The following is a 13,030-nucleotide window of genomic DNA, read 5'->3' on the forward strand; positions in this document are numbered from 1 at the left end:
AAAATTTTAATGAGAGATTCTAGAGGTCAAAATAAGACGAAAATCAAGAAAATCAATTTGTTGATTCAGGCTTCTTTAAAAAGTTATTAACGTTTAAAGTTCGGTTTGTAGAACGGCAAATTAAAAAATTTCAAATCATTCTAGAAAAATTATTTCACGTTGCGGGGGTAAATTACAATCATTTTTGGTCAATAGATATACCCCCGAAATCCTACGCACTTTCGAGAAAAAAATTCCTTATCGAAAATATAATTTCTGGCCAGAAATGTCACTCCAAAATTTTATGCGAATCTTTAAAATGTCATAACTTCTGAACGAATTGCACGATTTTAATGTTTAAAAATGCAAACGACGCGTATTTTAGTAAAGAATATGTAGAAATTCGAAAAATATTCGAAAAGTTGATGCTTGACCCCGCAAAATGAGAAAACCCCCATAAAAATGGTCCAATTTTCAAATAGCTATAACTCCTACAATTGTGAATATATTTCAATGAAACTTTTTTCTGAAGTAAAGCTCATGGGTACCTACAGAAAAGTATTAGACAACTTCTCTGTAGGGCGTCAAACAAAATTACAAAAAATGAAAAAGGAATTTTTAAGAAAAATCGACAGGTAGGTGCCTAAATCTTTCGACAAAATTAAAAAATTTCAAATCGTTCTAGAAAAATTATTTTTAGCTAGAGAGGTCAATTACAATCATTTTTGGTCGATAGACATACCCCCGAAATCCTACCCACTTTCGAGAAAAAAATTCGAGTATGTGATCGAAGTCGACAAAATTAAAAAATTTCAAATCGTTCTGGAAAAATGATTTTTAGTTGTGGGGGTCAATTACAATAATTTTTGGTCAATACACATATCCTCGAAATCCTACGTACTTTCGAGAAAAAAATTCTTTACCGAAAATACTCTGTGTGGTCGGAAATGTTTCATGCGTACGTTTAAAAAATCATAATTTCTAGACAGATTGAAGGATTTTAATGATTCAATAGTCAAACAATGCGTATTAATGGAGCTCTAGAGCTCCAGAAAAATGGGGCGAAAAAATGCATTGGATGTAAGGTCTACTCAGGTGTTCGCGGATTGCCGTTCTACAGGCGGAACTTTAAACGTTAATAACTTTTTAACGAAGCCTCAATCAACAAATTAGTATTCTTAATTTTCGTCTTATTTTGGTCTCTAAAATCTTCTATTAAAATTTTTTCTAGGGATAGCCGAACACCCTGTAAACTATGTGTTAACTATTCAAGCTTGGGTAGTTTTTATACGTCTTTGAACGTAATTATTAACCCCAATCTGTTCTTTATGTTATTTTTCACCAATTTGCGCACCAATGTGACTATCGTAGATATTGTATTTTTTGCAAAATAAACGATCGTAGATGGTAAACTGTTTTTCTATTCAATTTTGCTGGGTGTCAAGGCTACACGAAACGATTCTTCTTGTCGAACCAAAATTTGATTTTGACTCGCGTACAATTCTTCTAGCAAGTATAGAGACGGGACATTTCTACGCTATAAATTATGCATGCTAAGCCTAAAGAGAGGGGGGAGCGGGTTATCGAGGAATAACGGAAACCGGAAAATTGGGTAAAGGTGGGCGGAGAAAGGAACGATGGTAACCGTCTACGTAACACTATCATCGTAAGTCTATTCTAATGCTTGTTCTATGGCATTCGCGTTATGTGCTAATTAAATCACGGTAAATCTCGTGATCTCGTAAATGCATTAGGAGCAAGAGCTAGGAAAAAGTTAGCCAAAAGAACGAATAGGGATGGAGAGGGATTAAGTTCCCTCGAATTTAAGCGGGGACGAGATTCAACTTGGAAAACTCTCGTGCATCAGCAGAAAATGGAGCCCCGTCGCCGCTGGTGAAACTATTTTTCGCGGATCGTGGAGATTCCATTCGCCTCGAAACGAACGAGGAAGAAAACATCGCTGGCGAATTATACATCGCTGGCTAATCGTGCTCTAACAATATTCTTGCTGACGCACGACGCGATACCGAGAGGAACGAAAATGGAGACGCTTCGTTAAGAAGTATTCGTTTTCCTTCGGTCAAAGAAATCTGTAATTTTTCTTTAGAAATTCAGCACTTTTTTCAGTCGTCTTGAACATGTTCTATTATTGTCCCTGTGATATATTATCGACTTCCAATTTTTTAATCGATGAAATATGGCTGACAAAACATGGAATTTGGTGAGCTTTCGTATAAATTTGTATTGTATTAAAATACTTAAAAATAAATAACAATCCAAATGTATTAAAAAAGCAAAGAAATTGTATTTGCTTCTACGCACCAAAGTTTTATGAAAAGAGCAGTATGAGTCGCGGAAGGCGACATGCAGTTTGACTACTTATTGAGTATTAAATAATAGTGCGATTACATATCATGAACAAGAGATTAAATCCATAACAAGTTTCTGTACTCGTTACATTTAGTTACAAAGTGTTATTAAATGATGTTGTTTTACTTACGCGTTAATAAGGAATCTTATTACATTTGATCCTAATCTTACCAAGAAGTATAACTTTCGATCAGATAACAAGTTTGATTAATTGTAGGGTCTTTTAGTAAAATATATAAATGATAGTTTATGTATTAGATTGTAAAACATACATCAAATGCCATATTATTGTATAAACTTATTTACAGACGCCACAATTAATCAAACATTCGGTAGCATTAGGATTAAGAATAATTTTCAAAGTAAGTTATTGAAGTAACTCTATCAGACATGGCTGAATTATTCTCAATGTCATCCACAATAAAGAACAGAATAAATTATATGATGTCTTTTAAGCGAAGCTAAACCTGATTTTGTATAGAAGAAATAACATTTTGGCAATTTTTAATATTGTACCTTATTGTCGTGTATTTTGTCAGATTATAAAAAGAAATTCTACTCGCATTTTTCTCAAAACCACGTTTTAGAAAATGATTTTATCCAATGGTTTTACCCCAATCAACTTAAAATTGTATACTTGATATTTTATGGATATCCCTTTGCAGCCTGAATCAGGATTATAAATATACTTGTCACAGTTCATTTACAGTAACAAATTATAATTGAAAAATCTATATTTATTATATTATATACATGTGTAGTATTTCATTTTGGTTAATGATTGTGGTTCTCGCTATAAAGACAATTTTATACGTTAGAAATAATTTTGTATCATTTATTGTAAGTAAATATTAATTTTCGTTTAATATAAAAATTTGTAAATCTTCTTCGAAGATGAATAAATGTGTAAAGAAAATTATATGTCAATGCATTATAGTTTCTTAAAAAAACTAATCATGAGTATCAGTTATTTTGACTTCAGAAAAACGAATACCACTTTAATCAAAATATATACGATGAATAATGAAAGTAGAAATTGTGTAATACATTATCTTTTATTTGAAAAAATTGTATATATATTAGTAAACATCTATTGGCGATAATGTATCTAACCTTTCTAATAAATTGAATGCTAGAGGCAAGATTTATAAAATACTCGTTGCAATATTGGATTCATAAAGGGTAACGAAAGTATTCGAACTTTATATTAAAACAAATCAATGATTATTTTAAACGTAAAATGCCACAGATCATGTGAACTAAAGAGGTTAAAAAAAAGCATTTTTTCAACTGCAGAGAGTTTACGTCTTTTTCGATATTAAAAAATTTAATATAAAATGACATAACAAAAGAAAATCACATAGAAGCGTCGTAGATGTTTTAAAACAAAGCTAGTCAGCATTTCATTTCATACCAGAAAAATACAACGATGGAAATATTACAAATAGACTAGAATTTGGGAGGCAAGAGTACATAATGCCAAGGGACGATATATTTATTGTATACAAAATAACAAAACAAATCAAACGTCATTCGTGTTATTGGTAAAATAGAAATTTATTGTATTCACTCCACTAAATGGTGGTGGTCACTTAAATGATTTGTATTAAAATAAAACAATGAGCATTATCTTTTATAGTTTTCACTTTATTTCAATTCAAAGTTCTATTTTATTGGAAAATGCTAAAAATTTTTTGAAAATCCGAGAAGAACCTCTAATGTAAATATTTTCGTTCGACCACAGCGATTATAAACTTTCACGTAGCGTGGCTTTCTTTATGTCGTTCGAATACTGTCGTTTTGCATTGCGAATGTAGTGGGAAAGGGTGCGAGAGCAAAGCTTCAGCGTTCGATGGAGAGTCAACCTGAAAACTGGCGAGAATGTGACGGGCCAAATGCTTCTAAAACTCGCTTAGCCCTGATTTTGCTCCAAAAAGAGGAGCTTCGATCGGACTTTGCTGTTCTGCGGTGAATTACACAAGCGTGCGGGGAATCTACGAATCTATCGACACGCGGTGGAGGAAATGGGAGGGGATTAGGTAACAAAGAAAAACAAAGAAAAATTCGCAAATCCTGGAAAGGTGGAGAGCAAACGTCGGTGTGCTTCGCACCGTCTGGAGGCAAGTGGCGTTAGGAATTCGGGGCGGGGGTGGAGACACAAAAACAGAGCGAGACGAAAGTAAAAGAAGAACAGAGAAAGTGAACTGGGCCGGATTTGGTGCAAGTGAGAGAGGTATCAAAGAAGAAACGAAAGGTAGATAAGAAAAAGAAGAAAAAGAAGAAGAAGTAGAAGTTAAAGTGATAGAAGAAAGAGACACAGTAATGGGATACCTCAGATACAACCAGCCACAGGCAAAGTAGTTCGTATATCTGTCAGGACAGACCAATTGACGTCAAGAAATGAATGCTTTTAAGACTGAAAGATGTCTATCTAGCTGTTTGAACGAGTTTCGTGTGTAAGGGCAAGCGATGGAGAAGCTCTAAGACGTCTATGCACGACGGTAAGATGAGCGTATGTCGCGTAGCTATGTGTGTACAGGGCGAGTCGTTTCTACCGATCCCTTCGAATAATTTCGAAAACGATTTTTGGAAGCGAATCCGTAGAAGACGTCGAAGGTCATGTTCGATTTTTAAATGGGTTACCATTAAATGGTAATTTTCTATAAAAAAATGTTAAGCTGTGAAAAACGTAAGTGTTGAAAAACCATCCGTTTGGAAGGTATTGGGCTGGTCAAAAAGTATATGCATGTCTTTAGACGTTCTGAAACGTAACTTCAAATCTTAAAAGCACATGGTTATTCAATAGTTAACATTTAACCATAAATAGTAACAAGAATATATTATACATACAGGGTGTTCGGCCACCCATGGGAAAAATATTAATGGGAGATTCTAGAGGCTAAAATAAGACGAAAATCAAGAATATCAATTTTTCGACTGAGGCTTCATTAAAAAGTTATTAACAAATTAAATTAAAAGATTTCAAATCATTCTGAAAAAATTATTTTTGGTTGCGGGGCTCAATTACAATCATTTTTGGTGAATACACATACACTTGAAATCCTACTTACTTTCGAGAAAAAAATTCCTTACCGAAAATTAATGTCTGACCATGAATGAATGATTACCCTTAAATTTCATGTGTTTCAAATCGTTCTGGAGAAATTATTTTCGGTTGCGGGGCTCAATTACAATCATTTTTGGTGATTACACATACCCCCGATTTCTTACGCGTTTTCGAGAAAAAAATTCCTTAACGAAAATCTAATGTGAGCCCACAAATGCTACCCTGAAGTTTCATCTGTATCTTTAAAACGTCATAACTTCTGAACGGATTGGACGATTTTAATGTTCAAAAAGCCAAACGCCGCGTATTTTGGTGGAGAATATGTACAAATCGCAAAATTATTCAAAAAGTTGGTCCTTGACCCCGCAATATGAGAAAACCCCCATAAAAATGGTCCAATTTTCAAACAGTCACAACTCCGACAATTGTGAATATATTTCAATGAAATTTTTTTTTCAAGTAGAGCTCATGGGTACCTACAAAAAAGTATTAGACAACTTTTCTGTAGGGCGTCAAGCAAAATTACTAAAAATCAAAAACGAATTTTTAAGAAAAATCGACAGGGGGTAGGTGCTGAAATTTTTCGGCGAAAAAATAAAATTTCAAATCGTTCTGGAAAAATTATTTTCGGTTGCAGGTGTCAATTACAATCATTTTTGGTCATTAAACATACCCTCGAAATCCTACCCACTTTCGAGAAAAAAATTCGAGAAAGTGTGAAATTTGTTGACAAAATTAAAAAATTTCAAATCGTTCTGGAAAAATTATTTTTGGTTGCAGGGATCAATTACAATCATTTTTGGTCAATAGACCTACCCCTGAAATCTTGCGCAATTTCAAGAAAAAAATTCAATACGGGCGGAACTTTAAACGTTAATAATTTTTTAACGAAGCCTCCATCAACAAATTGGTATTCTTAATTTTTGTCCTATTTCGGCCTCTAGAATCTCCCACTACAATTTTTTCCCAGGGGTGGTTGAATACCTTGTATATTATACAAGAATAGATTATACGATATTATATTATATATATTGGTAGAGATGACTACCGTTCACTTATCCAATAAAAACTCGCAGTGATCCAAGCATTCCTATACTGATACTAGTAAAGTACAAAATTTTTTAAGTAAAATAATGTTACAATTTGCACCGTAAACTTAAGCCAAGACTGTTTAAAAATACGATCTTCAGTCTATGAATGATCCATCAACTGTTTCTAGAGATAGAAAGGATTATTTTTCTTGGTAAACTCTTTAAATATCCCCACAAAAAAATCTAAGGGAGTGATATAGGGTGATTTCGATAGGAATTTCATATGACTAATCGAGCAATTGGGAGATTTCTCATTTAATGTAGCTCGAATTGCACGATGATAGTGAACTGGAGCACCATCCTGCTGCAACCATGTTTGTTATCTGGTTGCTAAATCGACGCCACGCAGAGATACTAGTTTATTTCGAATGAAATCTTTGTGTTTTGTTCTAGCGTACTATCGAAGGAATTTGGACCGATAATGTACCGATTAAGAATATCACAGATATCCAAGCTTGCAAGTACAGAGCCAAACTTAATTTGAATCGTTCAAACCAAATCAAATACTTGACTATTCAAGTAATATTAATTATTCATGCGAATTTGTTCGTTGATGTTAAATATATTACTCCGAGGAAGGTCTTTTTTTCATAGAAAGCAGCTGAATCGATTGGTGTATTAAAAAATACATTCCATTCAAAAAAATAAATATGATCATCGCACGTTTTCCACGCGTTCACGTACAAAAAACCAAATTACACCAAATTAGTGTAACTTTTATTTAAGACACTTTTTGTTATAATTAACGGTTTCGAAGCTTACTTGGGGGAGGATCGATTCAAGCGACTTGTCTTGTATGTTTAACGATTTTCTTCAGTTACTCACGTGGATTCCGAAGGTATCGGTTGGTCTATCAGCTTCTCGGACACCGGAGGTGGCGGGTATGGCTGCATCAGGGGCTGCGTCATTTCTTCGCTATCTGAATGGAAAGGTTCGCGTAATCTCGTTCGAAGCATGGTTGACATTCGCGCGAGAACTCGATGGTTCCCGACGAACGCGCGTCTCGAATGGGCATAGGAATGGCGCTCGACGCTGGTGCATGGGAATTGTAACTTATAGAACTTACATATCGGACAGATGATGTTTGTCTTGCACTCTTGCTCGGTGTGGGGCCGTTCGGCGGGATCGCAGTCCTTCGAGGTGGAGCCAACCGCATCCCTGCACTCGATCGTCCTTGTTCTGATACCGGTACCACAGGTCACAGAACACTATCGATCACACAAAAGAGAAAAGTAAATTTCATGCCGGCGATGAATTGCTTTTAAACGATCGATGGAAACATGACACGGTGGAAAATAACGGGGAGCAATTGAAATCGGAAAAATCGGTCGGCGTTGGGCAAAATGGAATTTGATTAACGACCAACGAATATGGTGGTACCATGTAACCAAACCAGTGATTAATGATTATACCGAGTAATTAGTAATCGTAATAAATGGATAATACAACCATCGTTTGTAAAAGTAATCGAAACGCAATGTAATTATCAGAAACAGTTAAGTTATTTATCACAAAATCATTCTATTTTTGATTGGGATTGAATCAATAAAATAATTACATTTTATAAACAACGCGAATTAAGCGTGAACTGGAATTTAACGAATTATAAAACGAATGTAGAAATATAATTTGCTTTTAGCATGACTCTTATTTCGAACATTTTATCTATTGAAAATAAATTTAATATATAAAGAATATTAAAGAAATGTCGGATAAAGGTTTAGTTACAAATATTATTAATTTTATAATTGGAAAGTGATCCAAGTTTGATTGGATTTTGCATCTTTGAATGTCGTTAGATAACAATGGTGATTATATTCTAAACTTGGTTCATGAATGCGAGTTATTGTTTAGTTTAACAATTTCAGAATTCATCGAATTGCACGTCTATAGTTCTGGTATAAGCACGATACGAGTTTCTATAATAAATCATTTGACTGATTCAAAATAATCGATAAAATATATATTTCTTTAATAAATTGTATTTAACGAGAGTTATTAAAAAAAGATTCGTTAAGAATACGGACATTAACGACACTTATCTTCTCAAACAATTCTTCATCCCCGAAAATGGTCCAAATTAAATATCTCGAAAATGAAACATTGTACACATTGTTCAATTTTCGACCCTTTATTTCGTTTAATGTGAACAGTTTAACTCGAGATGTATCTTGTAAGGAACGGTCGAGTAAGAAGGACAAGGGATGAGAAAAGAGCCAAGATAATACATTCGATACAAGATAAAGTCTATAGAAATAGAGTACAGTAGAACGTAAAGAAAAGGCAGAGCGAAGAAACAATACATTTTCGCGACGCTTCTGCGGAATCTAATTTCGTATACTAAGTGGTATTTGCAGGGTTCCATTCTAACATTTAACAGATTTCAAAGATCCTTCCGGGACAACTCGAAACTTCGGAGATCATTATCGTAGCGAGTCATGTCGAGGGAAGTTGAAAAGAAACAAGAAAGAACATAGAAAAAGCAGAAACACGAAACTTACGCTCTTGTAGTTATTAAACCACGAAGACAATATTTAGCAATTCTATCTTAATTTTTATAATTTTATTTTTAGCAAACGAGTAGCGTATTACTTTATTTTGATAATAAAATCAACGACACATTATATAATTAAGTTCTTCCTTTTACATTATTTTATCTTTTGTATATAATTTTGTAGAATATGAAAAGGGCTATCGATTATCAAAGAGTTGATATTTATTATAATTCTTTACACAAGTTTCGATGCGCTGTTGCTATTTGTACCAAAAATACATTTTTCATTTATCAAGAAGTCTCCAAGAAAGCAAAGAGAAATTCACATCTACTTTTTACAAATTTATTCTTAATTCGAGTTGAATTTTCGTTCCTCGGAAAATAATCTTCCAAAGAAATTTTCTAGTTTAGAATGTTAAAGGAAGGCGTCTTTGCATGAATTTTTTTTCACATATTATTGATAATAACTTTTCAAAACTTAGCAAATTTAATTATGTATATTTTTTAGAAACATGTATTTTATCAAGAAATTAATTCGTTAAAGGAACCAATATCACCTATATAATTATTTACAAAGACGATGTATGAACAACAATCCGTCAGCTTTTCTCATAGAAGGCAACAAATTTTTACCAAAATGGAATATATAAGCTTGCATTGTTTTGGGAACAGGTTATCGAATATAATGACGATTACAGAGATTGAACATTGGTATTAAAATTGTTTCTAATATACAGAACAAGATGCAGAAAATTGCATGAACTTTTTGGTACACTTAATATATAGGATGCTCGGCCACCCCTGGGAAAAAATTTAATGGAAGATTCTAGAGGCCAAAATAGAACGAAAGTCAAGAATACCAATTTGTTGATGGAGGCTTCGTTAAAAAGTTATTAACGTTTAAAGTTCGGCCTGTACTGAATTTTTTTCTCGAAAGCGGGTAGGAATTCGGGGGTATGTATAATGACCAAGAATAATTATAATTGACCCCAGCAACCAAACATAATTTTTTTAGAACGATTTGAAATTTTTTAATTTTGTCGAAAAATTTCACATCTTCTCCAATTTTTTTCTAGAAAGTGGGTCGGATTTCGGGGGTATGTATAATGACCAAGAATAATTATAATTGACCCCAGCAACCAAACATAATTTTTTTAGAACGATTTGAAATTTTTTAATTTTGTCGAAAAATTTCACATTTTCTCGAATTTTTTTCTAGAAAGTGGGTAGGATTTCGGGGGTATGTCTATCGACCAAAAATGATTGTAATTGACCTCTCTAGCTAAAAATAATTTTTCTAGAACGATTTGAAATTTTTATTTTCGTCGAATAATTTACGTATCTACCCCCTATCGATTTTTCTTAAAAATTCGTTTTTGATTTTTAGTAATTTTGCTTAACGCCCTACAGAAAAGTTGTCTAATACTTTTTTATAGGTACCCATGAGCTCTACTTGGAAAAAAAATTTCATTGAAATATATTCACAATTGTCGGTGTTGTGACTGTTTGAAAATTGGACCATTTTTATGGGGTTTTTCTCATATTGCGGGGTCAAGGACCAACTTTTCGAATAATTTTGCGATTTGTACATATTCTCCACCAAAATACGCGGCGTTTGGCTTTTTGAACATTAAAATCGTCCAATCCGTTCAGAAGTTATGACGTTTTAAAGATACAGATGAAACTTCAGGGTAGCATTTGTGGGCTCACATTAGATTTTCGTTAAGGAATTTTTTTCTCGAAAACGCGTAAGAAATCGGGGGTATGTGTAATCACCAAAAATGATTGTAATCGACCTCTGCAACCGAAAATAATTTTTTTCAGAAAGATTTGAAATTTTTTAATTTAATTTTTTAATAACCTTTTATCGAAACCTCAGTCAAGAAATTGATATTCTTGATTTTCGTCTTATTTTGGCCTCTAGAATCTCCCATTAAAATTTTTCCTCTATAATATTTTTCATGGTCCATTCTGCAATTGTAATTTTCATCCAGTACGAAACGCTTCTTTCCTTAATTTCTTTTTTACTCTCTTTGGAACGACGTAAATAATAATTTATTTACGACTCGTCACAAACGTTCGAAGGTCTAGAAAAGGGGGAAATTTTCACAGCTATGCCGCTGGAACATATTTTTAAGCATCGGGACATCCGCGCTTCCAATATCCGTGGAACGTGCGAGTCTAACGTATATGCGGGACGTGACATGCAGAAACATCGAACACAAATTTCCTCCGCGGTGTGTTGTAAATCCGGAAACAAAGCGCACGAGAGCCTGACCTCTTTGCTTCCCGTCACGGAAGACACGAAGTAATTGCTTCTGTTGATCGCCTCTGACATAGAAACTCTTCTTTTATGTCTTCGAGTTACGGTTACGAACTTTGTGAAACGGAGCGGCCCGCGGTTAAACATTCGTTTGCGGAGTTGGGGCGACTTTGACTTATACTATTTCCTATAAAAATTGGGATAAATACGGTTTTCCGTTGTTCATGGAACCGAGTCTCCCATCTGCTAAGATATGGGCAAAATTATTTCCTAAATATAAATTTGTTGAGCCGTTCATAATCTCGCGGCAATAAGCACGCGACCAAATGGCGACACCTATAATAAGGCTGAAGATCGCGCGGGGATTTCGGTGCTTTTTTTCGAGTTGAGTCGAGTCGAGTCGTTTGTTCTAGCCGCATGGTCGGCATCGCAGTTATTGCAATTTATTTATATTAAACTATGTAATACCTAAAGAATAATTAAAGTGGTTGTGTTTAACATTTAAATATTGTTTATATATATTTATTCAACCAGTTCCTATGCAAGAGGACCTGATATTTTTCAACAAAATTTCAAACGACAGATAGAAACAAGTAACTTCTAATCTACAGTTTGACATAATTTTGCATGCCTCTGTATCTAATTCTTCTCTTTACTGTTACGGTCACGATTATGTAGACTGTATTTCTAGGTTATACTCATTCTTTTATTCCAATCATAAACTACAATTAGTATGGTTTCAGGAAAAAATGAGTGCAAAATGAAATTTAAGGTATTAAGGTAAAACTTTAACGAGATTATTTTTGGAGCTAGATACTGAGACACTAGGAAGAAATAAACTATTTTTGGCTACTTATCTATTTCGATACATCAAATTAAAATTAATATTTTTATACCATTTAATATAAAAATTCGCAAATTATGTAGGTTCTACTTTTTGTCAGAACATGAAGAGCAACTAAAACAAAATTTCACCCGGATTATAAAAAGATAGTAGTAGTTATAGAAAAATCACAAACCCACAGATTTTTAAAATTAACTTTCATTCAGAAACGGGAAAATTTTATTCGTAACAAATGAAAGTTTTTAATTTATTCGTAAGCTAGCTTTCGTTCGCCATATTGTTCGTTTGGACGTCACATTAAAAAAGTTAATTCACAACTGTATAATTGTTATTCGTTATTCGCAAACACAGCCCTGTCCTGCCTTTGACCGATTGGAATACTGTGCACCGTACAGAACTGTAAAATTATGATATCGAGCAGCGTCCGACATAGGCTCGGAATGGGTTAATACAATGAAAAGCCTCTGATTAAGTTTCATCGCGTGCGGAATTAACAACCAGAAGCCAAGTAAATTCCAATCGGACGGAGCGTTCCGCGTGTCCCGTGTTACGGTCGGAATTGATTAGCATGGAGGAAGGGCGATCGAAATCTTCCAGCGACATACTGATTCCCCGGTACCGTGTGCTGTTTTATCGGGACCGATCAGATTCGCTTTTATGTCGAGCAGAATCGGAGTCGAATCTCGAGTGGCAGGGTACCATTTTCAGCACGCCGGTTCACCGGTACCGGGACCGTCTTGTGCGAGACGCGTCCTGGCCTCAAACTTCTCTCAGCCAGAATAAAGTCTGCTTGATCGGGAAAGTAGGAACCGAGGGGTGGGCTGAACGGTTTAGAAGCGAGCAAGTGAGACGGACGGCGAACAAAAAGCCCGGATGCCGGAGCTATCGTTCAAGACGTCGAAGGTGGAAAGGTAACATGAAC

The 13,030-nt window shown here is 34.4% G+C and overlaps 2 protein-coding genes across 3 annotated transcripts in view; one reads left to right on the forward strand and one right to left on the reverse strand.

Annotated features, from left to right (window-relative positions):
• The window catches only part of LOC143347045 (hydroxylysine kinase), a 414,097-nt gene that overhangs the window by 19,362 nt on the left and 381,705 nt on the right, over nucleotides 1–13,030 (forward strand). The gene's annotated exons all lie outside the window — the stretch shown is intronic.
• Nolo (ADAMTS-like no long nerve cord) overlaps nucleotides 1–13,030 on the reverse strand; it is a 581,281-nt gene that overhangs the window by 14,130 nt on the left and 554,121 nt on the right. For both annotated transcript variants that reach the window (XM_076775876.1, XM_076775875.1), the window contains exons 10-11: nucleotides 7,574–7,715; nucleotides 7,333–7,426 (exon numbers count right to left, since the gene is read on the reverse strand). In XM_076775876.1, coding sequence (XP_076631991.1) covers nucleotides 7,333–7,426; nucleotides 7,574–7,715 — 236 coding nt within the window. The remainder of the gene's footprint in view (nucleotides 1–7,332; nucleotides 7,427–7,573; nucleotides 7,716–13,030) is intronic.

Source organism: Colletes latitarsis, chromosome 10 (assembly GCF_051014445.1).
Source record: "Colletes latitarsis isolate SP2378_abdomen chromosome 10, iyColLati1, whole genome shotgun sequence".
Lineage (NCBI taxonomy): Eukaryota > Metazoa > Arthropoda > Insecta > Hymenoptera > Colletidae > Colletes > Colletes latitarsis.